This window comes from Anolis sagrei, chromosome 5 (assembly GCF_037176765.1).
Source record: "Anolis sagrei isolate rAnoSag1 chromosome 5, rAnoSag1.mat, whole genome shotgun sequence".
NCBI lineage: Eukaryota > Metazoa > Chordata > Lepidosauria > Squamata > Dactyloidae > Anolis > Anolis sagrei.
Window position 1 is genome coordinate 13,220,056 of NC_090025.1, and position 27,503 is coordinate 13,247,558.

Below are 27,503 nucleotides of genomic sequence, written 5' to 3' on the forward strand. Positions count from 1 at the left end.
TTTCCGGGATGTATGACCATGTTCCAGAAGCATTCTCTCATGACGTTTCACCCACATCTATGGCAGGCATCCTCAGAGGTTGTGAGGATCCTCTGAGGGTGCCTGCCATAGATGTGGGTGAAACGTCAGGAGAAAATGCTTTTGGAACATGGCCATACAGCCTGGAAAACTCATAGCAACCAAGTCTGTAGTGCCTTCCATGCCATTAGCTTCCTGCTTGCCATTTTATTTTAATCTGATATGGCAAAACCCTGTCACCAAACTATGAGCCTCAAGTTAGAATGGAAACAGGGCAAAAAATTTTAAAATTCCAAATTAACATATGCTCTATATAAATGGCAAAGCATCATAGTTGAGTAACAATCATACCTTCTCTCATTTAGGACTGTTATAGATAGTTCGCAAAGCAGAAAAACTGCAGCGGTCTAGGTGGAGCTTGCAAATGCCCACAAGTTAAGAGTTGATCATCCCATTAGATACAACTTGCCCCAGGAGAACCCGTTTAAATTACGAATAATATCTGTAGCACAGAACATAGTTGCCACATGGCTTCATCCCTACTTAGGAGCACTTATAGAATCTTTTTCTTTTTAATGATGGGTCATGTATTAAGCAACTATCAAATTCACTGTAAAATTTGAGCTCTGTGAAGGCTATTATGTGGAAATGGTATGGGCGAGCACACCATGTTCTCTTTAAAGCAGTGGTTCTCAACCTGTGAGTCCCCAGGTATTTTGGCCTACAACTCCCAGAAATCCCAGCCAGTTTACCAGTTGTTAGGATTTCTGGGAATTGAAGGCCAAAATATCTGGGGACCCACAGGTTGAGACCCCCTGCATTAAAGTAAAGTACTTCTAAGCTACTGGACCTTGTTGCACCTTGTGCTTAAAACATTTCTCAAATATCCTACATTATTTATCTCCATATCTAAAAAATGCAAAACTGACAGTGGCATACAGTTATAACTTTGCTTAAATAAGCAACTTCCAATTTTACCTTTGTTCAAGAAGTTTAATGGTAGCAGCCATCTGATTTGTCTTCTCCTCCAAGCGGCTATTCAGTTCGCTCTTCTGTTTCACTCCCAGGTCTGAACTCTAAAAGGCAAAAGGCCACAACATCACCCTCAGGAATCAGTACAGAAAAATCTAGATTTATATCTTAGTTTGTGTAAATATGTACACGTTCAAAATCACTCTGTATCACTATCAACAACACATGAATACCAGACTTGGTAGAAGAAGAGACTGAAACCAAGAGTATAAACACAGGGAAACAACGTAAATTTTTCTGGTAATTGTTATCCTAGTTTATAATTAAACCCACTTCCCACAAATATATCCATTTTGATCCCTTCTCTTGTCACATTTTTAAAAATTAGCTTACACAAACAGGGAGGTGTCCACATTTGACAAACTTGTTTAAACATTGATGGTGAATACCATTTTTCCCCATTTACAGATTGCACATATTATGGAGCAGAGGTGGGTTAAACTCATGTTAGCCATCTCTGCATTATAACACAGCACAATTTCCACAAGGATAAGCAAAGGAAGCAAAGTACCTAGCAGCTAATATGATCCTGTTTTCTCTGTGTGAATGCTAACTAGAAGAAATTCAATCCATTTGAAACATGGTACTGGGGGGAAACCTCTATGAAAATCAGAAATCGGTTCAAGAGCAAATCAAGACCTAAGCGCGATTGGTGGGAACGAGGGAAAGGGCCTTCTCGGTGGTGGCCCCAAGACTCTGGAACTCCCTCCCCAAGGACATCAGGCATGCCCCAACATTGGCAGTCTTCAGAAGGAGCTTGAAAACATGTTCCAGTGTGCCTTCTCAGATTAAAGAATCCCAAGCAATATGTCCCAAATGCACTTTACGAGAGAGTTAGAAGTGTCTGCACACCCACTTACCCCCCAAAATATCCATCCTTTTTCACCTGGTCATGCCCAGCATTTTTTTTTTAAAAAATTAATCTTTACATTGGCCCTGCCAGGTTTTTAAATTGCGTCGTGATATTTTGTTATTGTCTTTGCTTTGCTATTAGTTATTTATTGCTGTATTGTATTGTTGTGGTTATATTTTTTGTTTTGATCTATTTTGGGCTCGGACTCTTGTAAGCCACACCGAGTCCTGCGGGAGATGGTAGCGGGGTATAAATAAAAGATTATTATTATTATTATTATTATTATTATTATAACCTTCACAAGAAGCCAAGGTCATATCATATGACATGAGCCACTGGAGATGATTGGGAAAGTGGTAAAAGACTGTATTGCGGGTGGATAGATTCAAGCAAAGAAGCTATGAATGCCCCAAGATACAAGTGGTTGATAACCCAGGTTTTAGGAGGTCCCCAGAAGCCAAAGTTATATTGAGGGCACATTACATTCACTGTACCTGCAGCTTGAAAGAAAGTTCAAGTTTTAGGGCCCTGAGATCATCCAGCTGCTGCCTGAGTGCCACCAGTGCATCTTGTTTCTCACAAACATCTTTTTCCAGCATCTTCATGGCTAGTTCCATCTCTTGTCTCATTCCAATTTGTACTTCAAGTTCTTTTTCCACATCCTAAAACATACAAACACAGACACAAAAGACATGTGTTATTTGGAAGCTATGAAAAAAGCTACCTTATCATAATCACGGAATTTGGCTACTCCTGTAGCAAGGGGGAAAAAACCCAACACTCTGACTTCTTCTTGTTTTCTTTCAGAAAGGCACTTTCCAAGATGAGGCCACTGCATCTATTCTATGTTACATTACTGGCCTTAAAGGAAAGCCAAATTTCCATCTTGCATCCCATTTTACAAAATACTTGCTGATCTCTCCTCTCAAAAGATGGTATTTTTTCATATACCATCTTAATTACACAATAATTACTAAGAGTCTTATCAACAAAAACATATACAACTAAATTTTATTGTGGCTAGTATTGTGGATCTTCTGCTAGGAGATAGGAAAAAAAATGCTTATGGTGCAGGATGCTGTCTAGCTGAATCTTAAATTGAGCTGCTTGATGCTAAACATGTGCCAACGCAGCAGAAGTGGCATGGAAGATAGAACTCCATGAGGTGGTGGTGATATAGCTTTCCATGGCATGGTACAAAAACGTATTCTTCACTATGGAAAAAGCAGCACAAAACCCACAGGTTTCCTAAAAAAGAAGAGTGGGTCGCTATTCTACTTACCAACCGCAGCTGTGTTTCCTCCTTCAACTGTTTCCGTGCTTCACTAAGGGCCTGTCCATCTGATGTTCTCTCTTGCTTAGGCGCTTGCTGTTCATCAGAAGATCAGAAAACCAAATCTTGTTAATTGGCAAATAATACAATTATTAAGTAATGCAACTATAAACTCTTCTCTATGCAGAATTATGACTAATCTGAATAGGCACTGGAGATAGCAATTCCAAGCCCCAAAAGAATACAAACCAGAAGTGCAGCCACAAATAAGTGAACAGATCACCAATAGCTCCCCCAATGCTGCTGCAAATACAAAGGAACTGAGGGAATGAACAAGAATCAGGTTTGTAACATGGAACAGGAGCGGAAGAGCTACCGCCAAAATGCTTAAGTTACAACTCTAAAAAGTTCCAAATGATTCACTATGCACGTGCCATAAACTCCATCTGTGTCAATCACAGAGACCACAAAAAGAACCCCAATTTTGTAAGACGATTTATTCACATTCTGTATTTTACATAAGAATAGATTTTATTAAGTAAATAGACTGTAAAGTCTTTTTCACATATCATGTGTTCGTTAGAAAATAATTTCCCAAATCCATAATTAATCCACACCACTACCAACATATGAGGCTTAATATTGATATGGGCTAAAACATTTGTTGTGTGCCTCTTTGTGTGAACTCTAAATATTTCTTTTGTTTACTCTATTTATATCCTGCCTTTCTCTACCCTGAAGAGGACTCAAGGCGGCTTACATATAGGAAACTACTGAATGCCTTTGAACAACATACAATTAAAATACATTTAAGTTAAAATTAAACATTAAAATTAAAGCACATTAAAACATATAAAAATATTGCATTCACGATTAAAGTCATGCCATCCATGGCTGTTCCAAAAATCATTGGACATATTCTGTAGCAATCATTGCACTATAATTAATCTGCAAAGGCTTGACGCCAAAGCCAGGTTTTCACTTTCACATACTAAATTTAGCAATACAACATTGGAACAGTACACTGAAAGAAGAGTGCACACATTGGGAATGTATTATCCGAGGATTCATCATTCCAAATTATTCATTGTCCTTCTAAAAAAAATTGCACAAATTCTGTAATTCTTTTATGGGTACATTTCCATACCTAATGTTTACTTTGAAAAAAGTAAGTGTCTTTGTTGCTCTGTCTAGGCATACTTGTATTTAGTAAACTTTGAGTAAACTGACAGTGTATATGTTTAGATGGAAATATGTTTAAAAAGTTGAAACATTAAGTGTACTATCAAATAGGAATTTATTTTACAATGAAGTTATCTTCCCATTTGAATAAAGCAGGAAGTGATGAGAGGCCAAAAATCCATGAAGTACAGTTTTTTGCAGGATCTTACACAATGGTATACATTCTTATCATACATATATATCCACACATAAACAAAACACTTAATAGTCTTTCATAACCAGAAAGCAGTAACAACAACTGAGGTTCCTACAGATTAAAGAAGCCAAATATGATGCATGCAATAAAGAGGGGAGGAAGGAGAAAGCTTTCTATAGTTAGACAGCTCGCATATAGTCACTGACCTTTCTGTTTGATTCCAAAATAAAAGAACTCTCTTCTTTCACTCGCTCCATGTCTTCTTGCAGTGTTATAATTCTATTATTTGCAACAGCGAGCTGTGTATGCCAACAAAAATGGAAGAAGTTTAAAAATATATTTTTAAAAGTATTTCTGATACATTTTTGGTAGTGGTTTGTTAAAAGATTGTACCTAGGTAGCTTGTATGATGTACTGGATAAAGAACAAGACTTAGACCACAGGGATCCAAAAGCAGCCATTGCATGATGTGCCATATGTCAACTTATCCTCCCATAATTGTATAGTTACAGAAGTTGGCCAGTAGAACAGAGTTATGATGGGATCGGCAAGAATGATTTTGGTTCTGGTGGTTCTTAATGGTCACCACCCAAAAGGAAATCCAAAGATGGCCCTGCCTTAACCTCAATTAATCTGAACCTCCATGTACCTGATTATCTGACAAGAAAAGGTGTCTCTCTTGGCAGGCCCATCCACAACCTCTTATTACACCTTTCTGCAACTTTCAACTGCCTGAAAAGCATCTCTAGAGGACTTTCTGGTTCTCCAGAGCCAGTGCCTTGGGATGTATAGAGGGAACAAAATCCACTATTGAATCCTGTCCATAAGCTGCACACACTCTTCAGACTAATGTGCTCACATTCTCACAAGGAGACACTGATTTATATTTCAATGGCGTGGATCTCTGCTAAATTCTACATTTGTTATTCCTACCACAGGTCAGATGAGATTCCTCACTTTAATAGTTATTCAGTTTGCATTTTATTAGAAGTCAAATGTCAAGGGTTTACTTTTAAAGAATAATCATCAGTGGTTCTCAACCTGTGGATCTCCAGGTGTTTTGGCCTTCAACCCCCAGAAATCCCAGCTAATTTACCAGCTGTTGGGATTTCTAGGGGTTGAAGGCCAAAACATCTGGGGACCCACAGGTGAAAAACCACTAATTTAGATGATCAACACATCTAAACAAGCATACTAACAGGAATCTTGAAGAACAGTGCCTATTTCTATTTTATAAAGTTCTCTGTTGTACTGTTTAATTTGCCTAATGATCAAAAATTGTTTTACCTAAAGAAGAATAAAAGGAATGTTTGTTTGACATCTACATACCTCTTCAGTAAGCTTTGTGTTGGATTTTTCTAAAGCATCAACCTTTGCTTGCAGATTGTTGACTGTGGCACTGTCAAAGGACAGTAATTATATTAAAATTTAAAAATTCAAGCATTATTTGATCAACAATTTTACTGATCATAATCTGAAGGAACTCACTCTTTACCTTAAATGTCTATTGAGCTCTTCTACATAATTCTTCTGGTCCAGAATTGCTGTAATTTGACCATCTCTGGAAACAACACACAATGAATATTAAACATTGGTAGCTAAATCACAAGAGTGTGAGGAGGGAGTGAATCAATTGAGTATAATATATTGTTAACGATGAAAAAAGCAATGACTGCTAATAAAGTCTATGACCAAATCCCACAAAAACCCAGTTATTACATCAAATCATGTTTATAGAAGACAGAATAGTTTGGTGCCATTTGAATTCATATATAATGATTTGTCAGTAAGGCAACAAGCCAGAATTAGAAGACACATATCAGAAACGGTCTGATATGATGTTACAATTGACAAAGCATAATTGTGCATTCTCTAGATATGCTGCAACTGAGAAACAAATAACTGAGCAATGAAATAACAGGCCAGAAAAGCAGGAAGGGGGGGGGGGGTCTTTTAACAAATAGCACCACCATCATAATCTTAAAAATCTTCAATTTTTCTTCTTCTTTCCATAAGCAATGCTCACAGACCTTCCCAAAACCTTCACTGAGGCTGTATTAAGCCACTGTATTTATTTATGTATTGCATTTATATCCTGCCCTTCTCACCCCAAAGGGGACTCAAGACGGCTCACAACAAAGGCACAATTCAATGCCATGAATACATATATAGAATAAAACAACATATACTTTAAAATCACATACTTAAAACATATCAAACTTAAAACAATTACTTAAAATCACACAATACAAAAGCATATTCCAGGGGACATTCCAGCTATCACGTGCATTATTCATTGTTGCAATGAGAGATCATTATTGCACTGGGAATCGTTGTCCACAGGCTTGGTCTCACAACTATGTCTTCTCTTTCTTTCAGAAGGTCAGGCAGGAGGAGCCAGATCTAAATTTCCTGGGGAAGGAGATCCACAGCCGAGGGGCCACCACTGAGAAGGCCCTGTCTCTCTGTGAGGGCGGTTGGATCGAGAGCAGGGCCTCCTCAGATGATATTAACCTCCAAGATAGTTCACAGAGGGAGATACATTAGGGCCCTGTAAAGAATATAGGGCTAGATAGGGAATTGGGAGATGAAGCTTCACATTTCTCCCAGGACAGCCACTGCTTTCCAGTTTTAATAACTTCACAGGCGTGTCGTGAAGACAAAGTGGGAAAGAAGCTTATAAAATACTTTGAGTTCACAGGAGGAAAGTCAGAATATAATTTAACATAATAATAATAATAATAATAATAATAATAATAATACTTTGTTTGTACCCGCTACCATCTCCCCAAGGGACATCAATAAACAAAGGCAATAACAAATAATCAATACAACAATTAAAATAAAATAAAACTCAAAAAAATACACAATAAGCAATAAACAATAACAATAATAACATACAGAATTTTAAAAACCTATGGCTGGGCCAAATGTAATAATTAAAATATAAAAATGCTGCACATTTTTGCTTCCTTAGTCTGGGAAGAAAATTCCTGTTGTTAACTAACTATTGCTAAACAACTGTTATAGACTAATAAGGCAGAGGTGAAGATGGTAGATAATGGCAGTGGTAGCCTCCATCTGTACTTACATGTGAGGAGTATAACGTGCTGAAAGTTTATAGCAGTAAACATGTCAATTTCCCACAAAAATCTTCAGAGAACAATTTGAAACACTAGCACAGAACAGGGGAGAGAAACACTTACCCTTCACTACCTTTACTGCTGTTCCCATCCTTTAAGTACATTGAAAAATCAATGACTCCAACCTGCAACAAAAGACAGTAATACTACATGTGAAATATAATTAATTTTCTTCTAACACGTAATGTTTCTTATTAACTGAGTTTACCTTACATAAAACAGGAATTAATCAGATAGTTAAGCAAATCTATATTCTGCTGGCACATCTCAATGGCTTTCTACACTAATTTACCTTTTTTGTTTACTGGCATAGCTGCTTTGAAACAAGCACAACTGGGGGAAAGCTTGATGCATGAATACCATGCTTGGGTTGTTGTAGGTTTTTTCAAGCTATATGGCCATGGTCTAGAGGCATTTTCTCCTGACGTTTCGCCTGCATCTATGGCAAGCATCCTCAGAGGTAGTGAGGTCTGTTGGAACTAGGAAAAAGGGTTTATATATCTGTGGAATGACCAGGGTGGGACAAAGGACTCTTGTCTTCTGGAGCTAGGTGTGACTGTTTCAACTGATCACCTTGATTAGCATTTGATTGCCTGGCAATGCCTGGAGCAATCTTTTGTTGAGAGGTGATTAGATGTCCTTGTTTGTTTCCTCTCTGTTGTTGTGTTCTTCTAATTTTACCATTCTTGCAAGTTAGGTGGCTCCACATAGAGTACTTTAAGCCATATGTGCATTTAAAAAAAGAATAAACTCAAAGTAACCACATCAAATGAGAAATGTATTAAGATTTAGCATGAGAGGGACAACGCAAGGCATAATCATAGCCAACTCATGTCACTTAACCTAGAACTGAGAAAACAGAAAATCTAATCTGCCCTCCTATGACTCATTTGTAGACAAGGTCATTTGTCCTTTCCAGTTCTATGCTTACAATAAAAAAAACTTGGCAAAGGATCTAGATTGCTGAAAGGCTTCATTAACTTTTGTAAACATGCAAGATTCTAGATTTTATTATAAGGAACATAAATGTAGACTACTCATCGAAAAAGCAGTTTTATGATCCTGCAAGCTTTAAAAATCACTCATTGTATCTATAGCTTCCTACTGCCCTTCATCCACCCCTTTTCTGTCAAAACATTTCAAGAAGACAACAAATAAAGTATACAAATTGAGCATTTTTTTTTAAAAAAATCACACACAACCTAAAATATAACAATTTATTTTCAAAGCTGTAACTATGGATTTTCCCCAGACATGCTTTCACTTAGCTCTGAGATACTTTTAACTGCTTTCATTTCCTCCTACACTTCAAAGCAGAACAAAAGCAAAGAAACTGACAGGATATTTTAGTAAAAGGACATAGGAGTGAAGTTGAAAGCATGCAAAGCAACAGCAAATGATATAGAGCAGAATCCCTCTCCTCGGATAAGCACCAACAACACACAAACAAATGATAATTTATTTCAAGTAAAAACAGGAAAAGGAATATGCATATGTTGAGATTACAAAGAGAGTCTCCTCTAGGCATGATTTTTCAAAATTCCCAATAATATGTAGCGCCTCCATGGACTTCTATTCACCCATCTGGAGTAATAATGGAGGAAGTAGAACTAAGAATGCCCCCTCTTCCTTGTGTTTCTACTTAGATTAATGAACAGGTAAACAGGGTTTCATTATCATGTGTATCTTAATTCCGAAATCCACAGCAATGGGTTCAAATTACAGGAAAGGAGATTCCACCTGAACATTAGGAAGAACTTTGTGACTGTCCAAGCTGTTCAACAGTGGAACTCTCTGCACTGGAATGTGTTGGAAGCTCCTTCCTTGAAGGCTTTTAAACAGAGACTAGATGACCATCTGTCATGGGTGCTTAGATTGTGCTTTTCCTGCATGGCAGGGGGTTGAACTAGATGGCCAATGTGGTCTCTTCCAACTCCATTATTCTATGATTCTATTGTTGAAATGACTGTGTAAGGATCTGTATTCAGTTTAGTTAAGTTATACCTGTATTTCATTCTGCATGATAGCTGCTAAGTAGCCAAACGTGTCACAAAATGACTACTGAATTTAATTTTAGCTTTTCAAATGGCTTTTAAAAATTAAATCCAAGTCACCACAACTGAATAAAAGTACAGCCCATCACCCAAATAACTACTGAGTAAGTATCCAGCACCTGTGAGTCCAAGTCTTCACCCTTCATGCAGAAATTTGCATCAATGACATTCAAGCCCACTAGAAGACCTGCAATTATGGCACCTTCTTCCTCCATCATGAGTGCATTAGGTTCATAAAATTCACTGCAAAACAAGTTAAAAGTTTGTCAAATCACTGAGAATGTTGTCTTAATGGGAAGACATTAATAGATGAATGTGGTGGACAAAAGGGGGCAGGAGTGTTGCAAGCAGAAGATGAACCCATTTGGATTGCCAGTAAATTCTGTGAAATACCACTTTGTGATTATGCACTTTGTGTGGAAGCCACATGTTTCATTAAATCTACCAGACAAGGTAATTATGTCATTAGGGCTCCTCTGCTCTGACAAGTTATGAGGTTATAATGAAACTAATAAAAGTTTGCTATTGTCCACATTTATTAAGTCAAATTTAGAAGGTTTTTTCCCCCCTGTGTCACGAGCAACTCAAGTTGCTTCTGGTGTGAGAGAATTGACTGTCTGCAAGGATGTTGCCCAGGGGACAACATCCTTTTATTATCCTGTGGGAGGCTTCTCTCATGTCCCTGCATGAGAAGTTGGGAGCTGACAGACGTGAGCTCACCCCTCACCCTGGATTCAAACCGCTGATCTTTCGGTCAGCAGTCCTGCCGGCACAAGGGTTTAACTTATTGCGCCGGTGGGGGCTCCAATTCAGAAAGTGAGAAGACAGAAAAAGCAAGCCATCATGTCATGAGAGAAAGCTTGCTCTAATATCTGGCTACTCTGTCAGTAGAGAAAGTAGACTAGGCTGGGAGGTGTGTGTGTGTGTGTTTATGGATAAAATAAAATATGTACTAGCACTTGCTTACTACAAATGAGAGAGCATGATCCACTGCTGTCACCAAAGGCAATCTGGCACATCAGAGGCAAAACCATTCTGCATCTATTCTTTATAGTATCTAAGGAAATGTTAAACAATTACATGAACACTGAACTATTATGATGTCTATAGCTTTTATGCTACATTTCAGTATAATTGGATGCCATGTCTACAATGAGTTCCCATTGAAATACCTGCGGCTAAAGGGATATGTGCGAGCATATTATGATAGTTTAACAAGATTTATACCTATGCTGGTCTTTAAAAAAATGTCAGAACAGCTATGGCTTTAAGTCATGAAAAGGCATACCAAAAAAGATTCTACAGTGGAAGATTGGCTTATTTCATGAATGCCCTATTACTGAAATTAAACCTTCGGTATAAAGATAAGATAAATGACCAACCTGAGAATTTCCCTTCTGTTTATCAAGGCCTTCATGTACTCTGAAAGTTTCTTTTGCATGAGTGCTAGGCGAAGCCAAGCTCTTCCTCTGCCCACAGGTGTCCTATGTTTAAGGAAGCAAGATAAACACTGTTATACAAAGGGCTATACGTAACCTCTGCACTAACTTCCTTGTTATTGATGTAAACAATAGGCCAGTTGCTCTTCTCTAGGTCTATCCAGCTGGTTTTCAGCAGGGACAAATCAGATGAATTCACATCAAATAATAAGTAACAATTGCAGAGAATTCTGACATATCATTAAGAAGCATCATGTTGCTGTTTGTTTTCTGAGCGCTTCTATTTGGCTCACCTTGTAACTGGAAATGGATATAGAAACCAAGAAATTCACCCAAGAAAAAGCTTGGAACTGCGTTCAAATCAAATTATTGGCTTGTTGCTCCCAAACCAACCAGGCATTAGAAGGCAAATTTAGGTGATGCCATATGATTTGTTAGGAAAGCAGAAAACCAGGAGTCCCAATTCAGACATAATGCTAAACCATTCCTTTCTAATAGCTTCCTGCAGTCATTGTAGTCATTTCAGTCATTGAGAGATATCAAATGGGGACAATTAGACAGCATCCAATAGCACTCTATTTGTAAATCATAAGCTAGGCAAAGAATATCATTTCATGCAGACGCAACTGTGACATTATAGATTTTGTATAGCTATACAGTGTATGTGGCAAGTTTATTTTCCAAACACTCAATAACACTTAATAACACTTAATTGTCAACCTTAAGAAATGGAGCTACATGCGAGTGTGAAGAAGAGCAAACTACAGACCACCTGCTGCAATGCAACCTGAGCCCTGCCACATGCACAATGGAGGACCTTCTTATAGTAACACCAGAGGCACTCCAAGTCAAAGGACATTTAATCAACTACCAAGCTTGGAAAATTTGTGTTTTATTTGTTTGTTTGTTAAAAATGCAATACAACTGTATGGCTTTCTCCTAACACAATAAATAAATAGCTCAATTGCCATTTTGGTCTGATTTACAGATAAGGGGACCCCCGTGGTTTCTTACTATTTAGCTAAGCAACAGCTACATATTCTTTGTCATGGCCAGGCACCAGTGTCTGCTTCGAAATACATCAGCTCCGATGACATCTAAGCCCAAGTAACTGGGTTTTGTTTTAAGCCAGGGGTGGGACATTTTTGTGTTTCCCAGAGCTTCTGGATTTGAAAAAAATAATCAAACCTGTCCCAAAATGAACTCTATGGGCTGTGGAGGGCATCGGAACCATATCTGGAGGCCTTTTGCCCTCCGGGGTCAGAAAAAAAAGTTTTTCCATACTTAGTTAATAAAAATTGTTTTGCCCCCAAATGCTCCCTGGGAGGGTCGGGGACGAGAAGTCCAAGAGCTGTCCTAGAAAATAAGAAAGCGACTTCTGCTTGTTTCCTGTTGTTTTTAAAAAAGGCCTCTCTTGAACCCAAGGCCCAATAATATGATGAAAGTACTTCCATAACTCCAGAGGGCTTTGCAAGTAAGAAATCCATGGGTGTTTTTGTTTTGGAGGACTGGGCAGGTGATAAGCAATGCTACCCTCCAATGTCTCCCAATGGGAAACTGAGAAACATTACAGCTGAATTAGGTATGAGACAAAACTGAGCCAAATTTAAGCAGATGGCTGAGTTCCACTGAACACAATGGAAGAACAAAACAAATACCTAAAGTATTGTCAAAGGCTTTCATGAAACACTTTAGCCTTCCACAGTTGCACATCCCTAGTTTAAACGCTAGTTTAAAGTCAAATTGTTCACAAAACCTATGTTGTTGTTGTTACTATTATTATTATTATTATTATTATTTTATTTTTTTTACTTTACTTGTATACTGCTTTTCTCGAGCGAGGGACTCAAAGCAGTTTCCAATATAATTATGGCAAAATGTAATGCCTCACATACAGAAACCTAACATAATGATAACAACATACGATTTTCAATTAAATCACAAAACACTACATCATCTAACATTAAAACATAGAATTAAAAACATATCTATATTAACATTAAAATCTCACAATCCAACAACTGTAGTCCAGGCCGTTCCAAATATCATATCTATTGCATATAGTGCCTGATCATTTCTTGTATTGCTTGCTGCCCAAAGTGCCCAAAGCTTGCTGCCCAAAGGCTTGGTCCCATAGCCAAGTTTTTACTTTTCTTCTGTAGCCCTCTTGCTGCATGCACCCCCAGCACCCACCCCTCCTTTCTTTAATCCTTCAGAGGCAGAGGTCATTGTACAAGAAAACAACACTGCAACAGCTGTAAGAAATAAAATTGTGGCCTATTTTATCCCAGCCATAGTATCTGAGTGCTTCCTTTGCTTGAGTTAATCTCTCGCTAACCTCGCAAGCACTTTAAATAAACCTGAAATCAAATGTGATGTGACAAGAGTGCTGGTCTGACCGCACACTGAAACAACAGTCAGCACTAAATAGCCAAAGAATTAAGCACTAATATTGATTTCTTGATGCCTCTACATGCATGCTTTTGCATTATCCTATTCCAGAAGCCCTCACAATTTTCTCTATAGTTTCCACTTAGTATGTTCTCTTCACAGGAAAACATGACCTTCAGCTATTATTTTAGTTATGAAGCTGTTTTTCTAAAAATACACCAAGTCAACTTCAGTTTTCAGTTTAGAGAAACAGGAATTGGAAGAAAAAGTTTCTGAAATCTTCCCTCCACCCATGCAAGAGGAGTAGAAGGAAGTGAGAAATGAGTAAGTCCAAGGCTTATTATTACTATTGCTGCTGCTGCTGCTGCTACTACTACTACTACTACTATTATTATTATTATTATTATTATTATTATGTTTATTAATACCCCACTTTATCTCTCCTGAAGAAGACTTAAAGCAGCTATTGCGGCTTGTGTTCATTACAGTCAATTATGATCTAACGTTAACACAACCTGTGTGTCCATGCCCTCCTGTGCCCTTCCTCTTATCACAACAGAGTGAGACAGAAGACACTATCCATCTGCCACATAATACTTCCCATGCTGATTCTACAGAATCCACAAATAACAGAAAAGCCTGTCAACACATTGCTTCTGCCTCTACTACTCCTAGAGAAGATGGCAGAAGCATGAAACAGGACATGCTGTAGACAGCTAGGCAAGCAGGTATTTGCATGCTGAATGAACCTCCACTTGATTGCTTGATTGATTTGCTGTATTTGTATGCCGCCCTTCTCAGCCCTCTTATGACAAAACGTGACCAGCATCTTGTTAAAAAGCATATGAAAAGATTTTCACTTACCTCAGCCCTGGCAGGTCTTTAACACTTGCTGTGATTTCTGCAGCTTCAGGGACAAACTTCTCTACCAACTCCAGAGGTCCCCAGAATGACTTGTTTTGGCCTAGAAAAGTCTTCTTGGCTAGAAAAAAAAACAGTTCTTTCTCACATTGGAACATATCATCTGTAAGGTACAGTACAACCCCTGTATCCACAGGATATATAGAATCATAGAATCAAAGAGTTGGAAGAGACCTCATGGGCCATCCAGTCCAACCCCCTGCCAAGAAGCAGGAATATTGCATTCAAATCACCCCTGACAAATGGCCATCCAGCCTCTGCTTAAAAGCTTCCAAAGAAGGAGCCTCCACCACACTCCGGGGCAGAGAGTTCCACTGCTGAACGGCTCTCACAGTCAGGAAGTTCTTCCTAATGTTCAGATGGAATCTCCTCTCTTGTAGTTTGAAGCCATTGTTCCGCGTCCTAGTCTCCAAGGAAGCAGAAAACAAGCTTGCTCCCTCCTCCCTGTGGCTTCCTCTCACATATTTATACATGGCTATCATATCTCCTCTCAGCCTTCTCTTCTTCAGGCTAAACATGCCCAGTTCCCTAAGCCGCTCCTCATAGGGCTTGTTCTCCAGACCCTTGATCATTTTAGTCGCCCTCCTCTGGACACATTCCAGCTTGTCAATCTCTCTCTTGAATTGTGGTGCCCAGAATTGGACACAATATTCCAGGTGTGGTCTAACCAGAGCAGAATAGAGGGGTAGCATTACTTCCTTAGATCTAGACACTATGCTCCTATTGATGCAGACCAAAATCCCATTGGCTTTTTTTGCTGCCACATCACATTGTTTCAGGTTATACCTGAAACCATGAATAATAGTGAGCCTGATATTTTGATTATACCTGGGACAAAAGTATACCATAGAATCATACTGGAGAATTCATGGAGCCCTATCAACACTTTCGGTGGAGGAAACATATTTTTGGGGAGCATGGAGAAGTGAAACTGGATACTGAGCCCATGAATAAGGAAGTTCTACTGTATATAGAACAAATACAACTTTTATCACTATAATTCTAAGCCAACAGACTGCTTAGCATCTTATTTATTTATTTAATAACAAATAAACACCACCAGCACTATAAAACAGGAGATGGCCAGGAGACATTTCCACTATTCCAGCTTCAGTGCAAGCTCTAACTGCTATCAAATCAGCATAATTATGTGTCAGGAGTAGCTTGATTCAGGGTGTTGTTTTCTGGCTTCCTCCCTGACTGGCATGGGGAGAATACTTGGTCTTTACAGACAACTACCAATGAAGCATAATCACTAAAGTGTTTTTTACAATCACTCATAAAGCACCACTCAAGGCCTCAAGAACATATGTGAGATACAGGCAAGTGTCTATTAAAAAGATTTAGATGAGCTGCTAAAATCTACATGCAAAACAAGCTTATTTCAATATATTTTAATCTACATAAAAACCTATATGGTAACAAGGCAGGGCACTCAACAGTCAAAGAAAATATATAATTCAGATTGAGCATCCTTTCTCCAGGATTCTGAAATCCAAAGTACTCCAGAATCATACACATGATAGCCAAGATTGTGACATCTTTGGTTCAATCGGCAAAATTTTATTTTCATGTACAAAATTATTAAAAATACTCAGATCTAATGAATAAGGGATATATGAAACATAGATTAATTTTGTGTTTAGACATTGATCCATCTGTAAGATATCTCATTGTGTACAATGTATATACAAATAACAGATATTCCAAATTCTGGGGAAAGAAATCCAAAATTGAAAGTCCTTCTGGTTCCACGTATTACAAATAAGGGATATTCAATGGCTAACTGTATGTCAAACAACTAATATAGAACTAGCTACAGATTACTTCCAACTTAGTATTATGCATAAAACTTTCAAGCAGCACCCACCTTTTAAGCCATGCTTAAGGCAGTGTTCCATCACTACAAAAAACTGCTGAAGAGGTGCATAGTCAGAGTCTAGTGTTCTCCCAAGATTGAGAGCAGATTCAATCAAGCCCTTTATACTTAGTTTAGCCATATTCATCAGGTTCATGCGTTCATTAGCCATGAGATAGTTGGGATCTGCAGAAAAACATAAAGAGTTTGGTAAGAAAAATGCAGTACTGTAAATACATTTTCCCTTCATTGAAAAAAATATTAAAGTGGTAACTGCCAAATTTAACTTCCAGTTGCTGAAGGCTGAAGACTAAAGACATTATTTACACGAACCAAGCCAAGCTTTAGACTTTAAAAACAAAATGTGGAATAACTGCAGCACGTTTTGGGAACCTTCACATACTATTTCAATTACCTTGTCTTAAAAATTGAGCAATCTGACAGCTGAAAATATTATCACTAAAGGGAATAGACGGTGCCTGTTGAAAACTGTAAGGTCTTGTTGAGGTTACAGGGGAAAATTAGATGAGAGGCATTTTTAGAACAGGGGTGGCAAACGCCTGTGTTCCCATCAGTCGCATTTCTTCATATAATAATGTTTTATGGAGGAATATTCTGTTTTACAAACTTACTCACTAACAATTGGGTAGGTTCCACAATAAAAGTGGTGTTGTATAGCAGGTAAGCTTTTATTGGTATACTGTAAATTGTAAATTATCTTAACCTGCTACTTGGTCATCCTATACAGAGACCGCATTTTCATCTTGACTGCTGAAATGATCCCTCATCTACACATTTTCTCACGTATTTCTTCTCATCTAATCCCAAATCAAAATGTATCCCTTCCCTCTCACAGTAAATCTTAAGCTCATTTGAAATGGTCAAAGGCATTCTCAGAATGTCTATTTATTTGTTTAAAACACGTGCTGGGTAGCTGTGTTGACTTTGCAGGAAATTCAACAAAATCCAAAACCATAAAATACCAACACCTTTATTGGGGCAACAAAAAAGCACAACATGCATCATGCAATCTTTCAAACTCCACAGGATTTTGCATCAGGCAAAGATGTTAAAAATCACACAGGAGAAGAAAAGTGAAGGTCACAGGCCTACATTCTGTATCAACATATAAAATCAAATGATTGATTTTAAATGTTGATGTATTAAATTTTATGTGTTATATGCATATTGTGTGCTATTTTGAAAGTCAAAGCAATGAAATCTGACCCTGCTTCATAACTACTGAACCAATAGCTATGATTTTGCTTTTCTTCGCTAGGGGAAATTGTCTCCTATAGGAATCTGATAGGTGCCCCAAGAAGCTATCATATAATATAATTGAAGGATCTTAAAACTAAAAAGATCTCAAAGTCCTCCAGAGCAACTCTATGGTATGACAGGACCGGAAGTCAGCAAATTCAATGGCATTTGGTCATATCTGTAGTTTCACCTAATTGTGGGCCTGACAAGAAATGCATCCCACACAGAGGCAGGGGTCTTATGCTACTCACCTCCTCTAAAATCTTATCTTGCTTTTGTGTTGCATCTGTACAAGATGTGAATTATCATTAACAACAACAACAACAAAACTTTATTTATATACCGCTCTATCTCCCCGAGGGGACTCAGAGCCGTTTCCTAATAGGAGCAAGTGACCTGGGTAATTGGTAGAAAAAGATATGGCCCTATTCAACAATATCTGGGGCTGAGCTAGAACTAGTAGTTCTATTGTGCTATTGTGTTATTGCTATTGCATTTTATTGTAACTGTTGGCATCTAATTGTGCCGGATGTAAGCAGCCCTGGGTCCCCCCTAGGGGGTGAGAAGGGCGGGGTAGAAATGACCGAAATAAATAAATAAATAAAGGCTTGTTTAAACCATCAGGTCTTCAGGCTCTTACGAAAGGAAGGGAGGGATGGGGACTGACTTATTTCTCTAGGAAGGGCATTCCAGAGGTGGGGGGCCACCACTGAGAAGGCCCTCTCTCTCGTCCCCACCAACCGTGCTTGTGATGGTGGTGGGAACAAAAGGAGGGCCTTCCGGGAAGATCTTAAAATCCACGCCGGCTCATAGAGGGAGATGCAATCACAAAGATAGGTGGGGCCCAAACCGTTTAGGGCTTTATAGATCATAACCTGCACCTGTGGAAGCACTGAAAGTGCCTTAACATTATATACGGCCTTCCTTGTACATTGAATCCGGAATTGTGCTGGTGCAATACACAAGCAGCAGTGCCAGAGAAGCCAGAGAAGCCAGAGAAAAGTGCTGTTTCTGAGCAGCCTATATCTTCCTTCACAGCTGCAGTGCCTAGGGCTCTTTTTCTTCCTGCCGCAACTGCCTACACCTGCATAGTTATTCTGGTGTATTGCATTGACAAGGTTTCAGATGGTAAAACATCAAAACATGCAGGCATCCCCTGGGCAATGTCCTTGCAGACAGCCAATTCTCTCACACCAGAAGTGACTTGCAGTTTCTCAAGTTGCTCCTGACACAAAAAAAGCCTCAGGATTAGGTTATAAAGAACTAGAAGAAAACGTTTAAAATTCCATGAAATGGTTGTATGAAAAATACAAATTTGAACAACACAAGGTAAAACCAAAGAAAGGAAAATATATGCTAATAAAAACAATAATTGGAAAATGCCCCTCAAAATAATCAAAGTGGATGTGTATCATTCCATGACCACTACTTATCAAAGAATAATGTTCACAGAAACATCCACAGATCAAGCAACTATGAGTCTCCTTCAGGAGAGGCAATCGGGATATAAATATAATAATCCTTGTTCCTATGAGCAATTCAACATCATTTAAGTCCTATATCTACATGAAGCCACTCTGCTTATTCCTTTGATCCCAAAATAAGACAATTTATTAAAGTACAATTTTATTTTCTTTAAATAGCAGCACTACTACTATGCCTCTACCCTGCAGTTTTGCAGAACAGAACAATGTAGGAATCTTGAATTGTAATTTCATCTGTTTTGAAATTTTACGCTATGACTATTTGAACCGCTACCATTAAATCTATTTCAAAAAGAAGACACGAGAGAACTCTTAAGACAAAGAAGACAAAGAAGAAATTGGGTTGTTGTAGGTTTTTCGGGTTATATGGCCATGTTCTAGAGTCATATAGCCCGAAAAAACCTACAACAACCCAGTGATTCCGGCCATGAAAGACTTCGACAATACAAAGAAGAAATTGTATTCGTAGCCAAGTCTTAAGGTCACATCCACATACAAATATATGCATGCGAAAGACTGCTGGAAGATTTTTTTGCTACAGTGACAAGTCCTCCAACTGAGAAGCCTAACCAAATCTCCTAGCACCAATCTCTTATGAAGGCATTTACAAGTACAGAGTGTTGCATTCCCTGCAAAGAAATAACACGGCGAGGAGTCTGCGGTGGAAACAAAAGGAACAAAACATGGAATAATCTAATGTGCTTGATAGGAAAATGGCTACGGAATTGTTTAACACGGATGGAAGATTTTACCATTTTTGTTGCAAAGCATGCATAAATGATCCTGGCAATGCTAATTAAATTGTATTCAAATTGCAAGATGCCTGTTTTGCATTCTGAGCTGATGATATTGGCACTGTCCATGAACCATATCCTTAAGATGTTCTCTTGCAAAGCGAGGCACAGAGAACAGATGTAAAAAGTAGCTGTATTTATGTAGACATTATTTTAAAAAAAATCCCAATCCAAAACTTTCCCTTTGGACTAAAAGAACTGCAATTTAATGAGCACCACAGCTTCCCTAGACAGTTTGTTAGTAGAATAGCTTCAGAAAATTGGCATGAGAGAGAAAACTACTGAGATCTCCATAGGAAAGTTGTAAAACTTGACTTGCTTGCCAGAATCCTTGACAAAGGATTGAGTCAGTGGGAGCATACAAAGCCACTCTGACGGGACCACCACACAGCCTCATCCTATCCACTCCGAAAGGGTATGTAACACCAAAGGAGAAATATACAATCATGGCCACCCTGGAAGTGAATTCAAATCCCAATGCAAAAGGACAAACAGTGGTCTTCTATCAGTACAGACTATACAGTCCGCCTAGGGGCAGAGGACTCCAATAAAAGTGAAAAACCACAATTTTTATTTTTTGCTTTTTTAAAAACCCGAGAGAACACCTCTCTAGAAATTTCTTGGCCTGTCTCAAGGTCTGTTAGCATTACAGGAAGAAGCTAAAAATATTGTCAAACTGGAGGACCTAGAGATTCCTAAGACAGAACAGATTTAATCAAATCCATGGAAGTACTGTGTAAATTTGTTGTTATTGTAGTGTGACTTCAAGTCATTTCTTACGGAGACCCTAAAGCCCTATCACGGGGCCTTTTTTGGGCAGAATTTGACCAGAGGGAGTTTGCTTTTGCCTTCCTCTGAGGCAGAGAACGTAGGACATGCCCAAGGTCTTCTAGTGGGTTTTCATAGCTGACTACCGATTTGAAACCTAATCTCTCTCTGTTCGAGACCAACACTCAAACCGCCACACCATGCTGGCTCTCACTATGTGATTACCCCTTTTTAAAATAACTGAAGATCTTAAATTGTTGTCATCTAATTCTTTGAACTGCTGGCTAGTTCAGTCATCCATCAACATTTGCAGTTTTGACTTTTGCGGATTTTGATTATTCACACTGCTAAAATCTAGCCATAGCAAACCAATTTTCTGCCATGCCTATTCCTATGACAAACCTTAGCCATTCATTTTCTAGTCATCTTCAAACTAAACTTCAAGTAACTGAAAATATGGTTGCCAAGCTGCTGATTGTGACCAGTTAATTAGACCATATTACATGCATCTGATGCCAGCCTGAGTAGTTGCCCCTTTTTTCATTTCATTTCAATGTGCTAGTCAGCCCCTCATCACTGTGAGGCCCACGTCCACTGGTTCACTTACCTGGGCTTAGGGTGAGAAGGTCTCTTCAGGAATCTTCTAGATCCCTTATGGCAGGGGTCCTCAAACTACAGCCCGCGGGCCACTTCTGGCCCGCCAAGGGTACTTATCCGGCCCACGGAGGAGGAGCGCCCCTCCCTTGGCTGGCTCACGCTATCCGTCAGGCCCGATGGGCAGCGTGAGCCAGCTAAGGGCAGCTACTTCGCGTGTCCTACTCGCACGTAAATCACCCACGGAGGAGGAGTGCCCCTCTCTTGGCAGACTCACGCTGACCATCGGGCCCGATGGGCAGCATGAGCCAGCCAAGGGAGGCTGCCCCGGCGCTCCATGCAGTCATGCCCGCCACATGACCTTGGAGGTGTCTACGGACAACGCTGGCTCTTCGACTTAAAAATGCAGATGAGCACCACACCCCAGAGTCAGACACGACTGGACTTCATGTCAGAGGAAAACCTTTAACTAGGAAAATTGTGGAAGATCCAGGGTGGGAGAATCTTCTATGTCCCCTATGGTATGCTTCTCCCAGAAATTACCAGAGAGTCATGCTGGAAGACCTATCAAATTCTTTGAAAGGATACTTCTAGGAATTTCTAAGATCTCCAGAGTGGTTCAATTGTATGCTGGAACCAGAAGTCAGACGATTTAAAGGTAACCACAATCCAGCTGGGAATATAATCCCATGGATACAGGCGTCTCACCTGTAGCTCTATGAACATGATGACAGTATTGTTCTGCTAAGCATTTGCTTCAAGTCCCTAAAGCTTCAAAATATGGCAAGTAGGAACCCAATACCACAGAACTGAGCAGGCCTCCCAGGAAAAATTACACTTGCCTTATCAGTGGCTACTTTCAGGAAGGGAAGTAAGACCCATGTTTTTGTTGTTCCCTTCTAATTTTTAGATTTATTTAGTTTGGTGCTTTGAAGACTGGAGTGAAAATTGTGGTGTCTTCCATATGCTGTTGAACTGCAGCCTCCAGAAGCCCTAGCCAAAACAACCAATGGTGAGGAATGCTAGGAGTTACGTTTTTTTCTTTTTCTTTTTTTGAGGTCCCATTTTTCTCTCAACATGGAACACAAGGTGGTTTAGTAACACCTGTAAAAATTTCTATGTATTCCTACTATAAAGCCCTAAACGACTCCGGCCCTGTTTACCTCTCCGAACGTATTCTCCCCTACGAACCATCAAGATTATTAAGATCATCTGGAGAGGCCCTGCTCTCGGTCCCACCGGCCTCGCAAGCGCGCCTGGTGGGGACGAGGGACAGGGCCTTCTCGGTGGTGGCCCCGCGACTCTGGAACTCTCTCCCTCTGGAGGCCAGAACCGCCCCATCCATCCTAACATTTAGGAAACGGGTGAAGACGTGGCTGTGGAGTCAGGCCTTCGATGAATGAGACAACACCATAGGACCCTGGATGGAAGTTGATGTAGATCCATCTTAATAGGACGACTGACCACTGTAGTTTTATATATAGTGTTTTTAAAGTTGTTTTTGTAATTGTGATATATGATATTTTAATGAGTGTATATGTTTTTATGGCTGGAAACCGGGCTGAGTCCCTCAATGAGGTTGAGAAGCTCGGTATAGAAAACTGTGAAATAAATAAATAAATAAATACTCCTCTAATTACACTATGTAACCAGGGGTCCTCAAACTTTTTAAACAGAGGGCCAGGTCACAGTCCCTCAAACTGTTGGAGGGCCAGATTATAATTTGAAAAAAAAACATGAATGGATTCCTATGCACACTGCATATATCTTATTTGTAGTGCAAAAACCACTTAAAAACGATACAATAATTAAAATGAAGAACAATTTTAACAATCCTCACTACCTCTGAGGATGCTTGCCATAGATGCAGGCGAAACGTCAGGAGAAAATGCCTCTAGAACATGGCCATATAGCCCAAAAAAACCCACAAGAACCTAATTTTAACAAATATAAATTTATTAGTATTTCAATGGGAAGTGTGAGTCTGCCTTTGGCTGATGAGATAGGATTGTTGTTGTTGTTGTTGTTGTTGTTGTGTGCTTTCAAGTAATTACAGACTTAGGTTGCCCCTAAGCGAGGGCCAGGTAAATTAACCTGGAGGGCTGCATTCGGCGCCCAGGCTTTAGTTTGAGGACCACTGATGTAACAAAATTTGGGGGGGGGGATCTGTTTCTGGCTTGAAAGTGTTGTTCCTGTGTGGTACTTACTTTGAAAGTAGTTGTTATAATCCAGAAACTTCTTTTGTGGCTGTCACAAATATATAGAATTAGTTGAGGCTCAGTAAGATACTCACTGAAGATCTATAACAAAATGTGCTGCAGGATATTCCACAAAACAAAGATTTTGCAGTTTAAAAAACTTTTTCCATGTTTTTATCATAGAACCAATTAGGAAATGACATTTATAACCCAGGCCCCTTCCATTCAGCTGAATAAAATCCCATATTATCTCTCTGAACTGGGATATATGGCAGCAGGCATGTAGCCGGGGGGGGGGGGGGGGCACATTCTCACCGTGGTCTGCGAGAAGACCTTACTGGTGCATTATTTAAACTGTTATGTTTATTCTTATCATGATCTGATCACCATACTCAATATATCCCATATGCATGGGGGTATTGGGGTAACAATACAAAAGGTTTGCTAGGGTAGACCCTCCTTCACTCAGACTCAGCCCCCCCCCACCCCGAATCAAACTCAGCCCCCCCCTCCCCAAATCAAAATCCTGGCTACAGGCCTGCATGGCAGTGTGGACACAGATAACCCAGTTGAAAGCAGATATTGTGGGACTTTTTGCCTTGATATTCTGGGTTATATGGTTGTGTGAAAGGGTCCTCAGTAACAAAAATTGTGTTACACAGTGTTCACATTCCTATTGTAGCCAGGGTAAACTAATTTACAGAAAGTCAAGATACAACATTTCCATAATATAAGAAGCAAAAAACTACAGGATGGACAAAGGAAAGCCTTCACTTTGCATTTCTGTCTGAACAAGGCCACAAGTATGAGAGGCAAAAAGCATAGCTGAGCTAAATCAACTTGTTAAGAAGTGTCTGGTCAGTCTGATCAACCCTTATATTCCATTACCAACTAAAATTAAGAAAGCATTTCAAACAGTATAATAGAATAGAATAGAATAGAATCAACCCCCTACGTTTCTTTTTTCCTTCCCCTCCCTTTACCCTTTTTATCCTAATCATGTATTTCCTGTGTGATGTTGAGTAAAGCCTTTAGCCCAGCTTTATGGCTGTCACAAGTGTTCTGTTCTCCCATAATCTTATTTTTAATTAGCTCCATTTGAACTATGTGCAGTTTCTTTTATTTGTTTAGTATTCTCAACAACGCCCGCTTTGGGTGAAATGGAAATCTGAATACAGAGAGGAAGCAGAATCTCAGAAAAGAAATAGAGGTTGCTTACCTGTAACCGTATTTCTTCGAGTGTCCATCTGCGAAATTCACACCTATGGGTTTTCCTTTGCGCATGCGCAGAAATCCGGAACATTCTAAAGTTTAATGAAATTAAAAATGATTATTTGTGAGGCTCCGCCCCCCTCCCCGCCCCCTCGGTATATATGCCGCTGCATGCGGCTGAGGAGTAGTTCCCCAGCGCTAATCGCAGCTAGGTCTACAGGCATGACAGAGGGGAGGAAGGGCAGGTTGTGTGAATTTCGCAGATGGACACTCGAAGAAATACGGTTACAGGTAAGCAACCTCTATTTATTCTTCGTGTCCTCTGCGAAATCCACACCTATGGGTGAATAGCAAGCTACTGACCTGGAGGTGGGTCATGCCACGCAGGAAAAAAGGACAGCTCTGCCAAAAGCAGCGTCTTTCTTCGCCTGAATGTCCAACTTGTAGTGGGAGGCAAACGTGGATGGTGTAGACCACGTAGCTGCCCTGCAGATTTGATCCAGAGGGACTCCTCGAAGAAAGGCTTGAGATGTGGACACCGAGCGAGTCGAGTGCGCCACGATGTGAGAAGGAGGTTCCTTCTTTGCCAATTGGTAGGCTAGCCGGATCGTTGAAACAATCCAGGAGGCCAGTGCCTGTGAGGATACAGGATGGCCCAACATGTCTTTTCTGTATTTCAAAAATAGCTTAGGAGACTTCCTATAGGAGGAGGTCCTATGCAGGTAAAAGGAAAGGGCCCTCTTAACATCAAGGGAATGTAACGCTACCTCCAACGGGGAGGATGGGTTGGGGAAAAAGGCCGGCAGGATAATATCCTGAGACATATGAAAATAAGAAACAACTTTGGGTAAAAACGTGACGTCAGTCCGAAGGACTACCTTGTCCTCGTGGAACCTGATATAAGGAGGGTCGGAGCGGAGGGCCGTCAATTCACTCGACCGTCTGGCCGACGTGATGGCCACAAGGAATGCTGTCTTCCAAGACAAATGGGAAATGTCACTAGAGGCCATAGGTTCAAAGGGAGGTTTTGATAACTGGGATAACATTAGCTCTAGGCTCCATTGAGGGGAAGGGAGGGAAGTAGGAGGGTGGACATTTTTGTAGCCCTTGAGAAACAATTGAATCAGGTGGTCTTGAAAAAGGGACGGCAAGCCGGATTTTTTACGATAGGAAGAGATTGCTGCTATGTAGCATTTGACTGAGGAAGGGGAGAAGTTTTTGTTGGAAAGGTGCATTAGGAAGTCTAGTACCACAGGAATTGGTGCTGATAAGGGAGTGAATCCCACTGCTTGTGTAAACTTCCCAAATGATGACCATTTATAATGATATGACTTCTTAGTGGTTGGTTTATGGGCGGCCAATAGCATTCGTGATACTTCCTCAGAGAGGTTCATTGTGGCCTGATCCTCCACGCCGTGAGGGAGAGGGAGTGGAGATCTGGATGGAGGACTAGTCCATTCTCCACTGAGAGAAGGTCTGGGGTCGGGTCGAGGCGGAGGAATTCTTTGTTGGAGATCTCGAGCAGGGGAGCAAACCAGTGTTGGCGAGGCCACCAGGGGGTGACCAGGATGCAGTCTGTGTTGTCCTGAATTATTTTGGCTATGACGGGGGATAGGAGAGGAAGTGGTGGGAAGAGGTAGAGTAGGCCTGGGGACCACTGGAACAGGAAGGCGTCCCCGAGACAACCTGGGGATGCGTGAGGGTGGAGCCTTGCGCAGTAGAGAGGGCAATGAGTGTTCACGGGGGATGCGAACAGGTCTATCCTGGGGATGCCCCACTTGCGGGTGAGAGTCTTGAAGTGTGTGTGATGTAGTTGCCACTCGTGATTGTTCTTTGAGGATCTGCTTAGAGAGTCCGCTAGTGTGTTGTCCTGGCCTGGTAGGTGGATAGCAGTGAGAAGGACATTCCTCCGAATGCACCATTCCCAAATCCGTGTTGATATGGCTAATAGTGTCTGAGAGCGGGTTCCCCCTTGCTTGTTGATATAATATTTGACAGCGGTGTTGTCTGTTACAATTTGGACTTTGCGGTTCGAGATGATGCGGACAAAGGCTCTGAGGGCCTTTTCTACTGCCATCATCTCGAGCGCGTTGATGTGGAATTGGCGGTCTTGGGGAGACCAATGGCCGCTCACTTTGAACCCTTTGAGGTGTGCTCCCCAACCTGAGTTGGAGGCATCGGTCGTGAGGGACATGGAGGGATGGGGTTGGATGAAGGACATCCCTGATTGAACATTGTACTGCTTTGTCCACCATGAGAGGGAGTGAAGGACGGGGTGTGGCGGATATAGAATGCGAGATTGAGGTTCCCAGAGGGGGTCGAAGGACTTGATGAACCAGCTTTGTAGCGGCCTCATCTTTAGACGGGCGAACGGGGTCACATTTGTGGTAGATGACATGTGGCCAAGGATAGATTGGATAGCCCAAGCCGAAGATCGTCGGGAGTGCTGGAGGGTTCGGATTGCTTGCTGAAGTTTGAGGAAGCGGTCCTCTGGGAGGAAGGCTTTCTGGAGAGTGGAGTCTATCACGGCTCCTATGAACTGGATTCGTTGTGTCGGGGTGAGATGGGATTTTTCCTGGTTTACAACCAGACCCAGGTCCTGCAAAAGAGACAAGGTGTAATGAATATCGTTGTGTAGTTGTGTTCTCGAAATAGAACAAAATAACCAGTCATCCAGGTACTGAAAAACTGTGATGCCTTGTTGGCGGAGATGTGCAGCTATGACAGACATGCATTTTGTGAACACTCTGGGTGCCGTGGACAAGCCGAATGCGAGAGAATTGAAGGAGAAGTGGTTGTCTTGCACCGCAAAGGTCAGGAACCTGCGGTGGGC

General features: G+C 40.4%; 1 protein-coding gene across 10 annotated transcripts in view; it reads right to left on the reverse strand.

The window, feature by feature from the left end:
- RUFY3 (RUN and FYVE domain containing 3) overlaps positions 1-27,503 on the reverse strand; it is a 72,188-nt gene that overhangs the window by 13,885 nt on the left and 30,800 nt on the right. For all 10 annotated transcript variants that reach the window (XM_060779387.2, XM_060779386.2, XM_060779388.2 and 7 more), the window contains 11 exons: positions 16,373-16,546; positions 14,446-14,563; positions 11,134-11,235; positions 9,871-9,994; positions 7,761-7,822; positions 6,050-6,115; positions 5,884-5,953; positions 4,761-4,853; positions 3,186-3,272; positions 2,398-2,565; positions 997-1,094 (listed from right to left, as the gene is read on the reverse strand). In XM_060779387.2, coding sequence (XP_060635370.2) covers positions 997-1,094; positions 2,398-2,565; positions 3,186-3,272; positions 4,761-4,853; positions 5,884-5,953; positions 6,050-6,115; positions 7,761-7,822; positions 9,871-9,994; positions 11,134-11,235; positions 14,446-14,563; positions 16,373-16,546 — 1,162 coding nt within the window. The remainder of the gene's footprint in view (positions 1-996; positions 1,095-2,397; positions 2,566-3,185; positions 3,273-4,760; positions 4,854-5,883; positions 5,954-6,049; positions 6,116-7,760; positions 7,823-9,870; positions 9,995-11,133; positions 11,236-14,445; positions 14,564-16,372; positions 16,547-27,503) is intronic.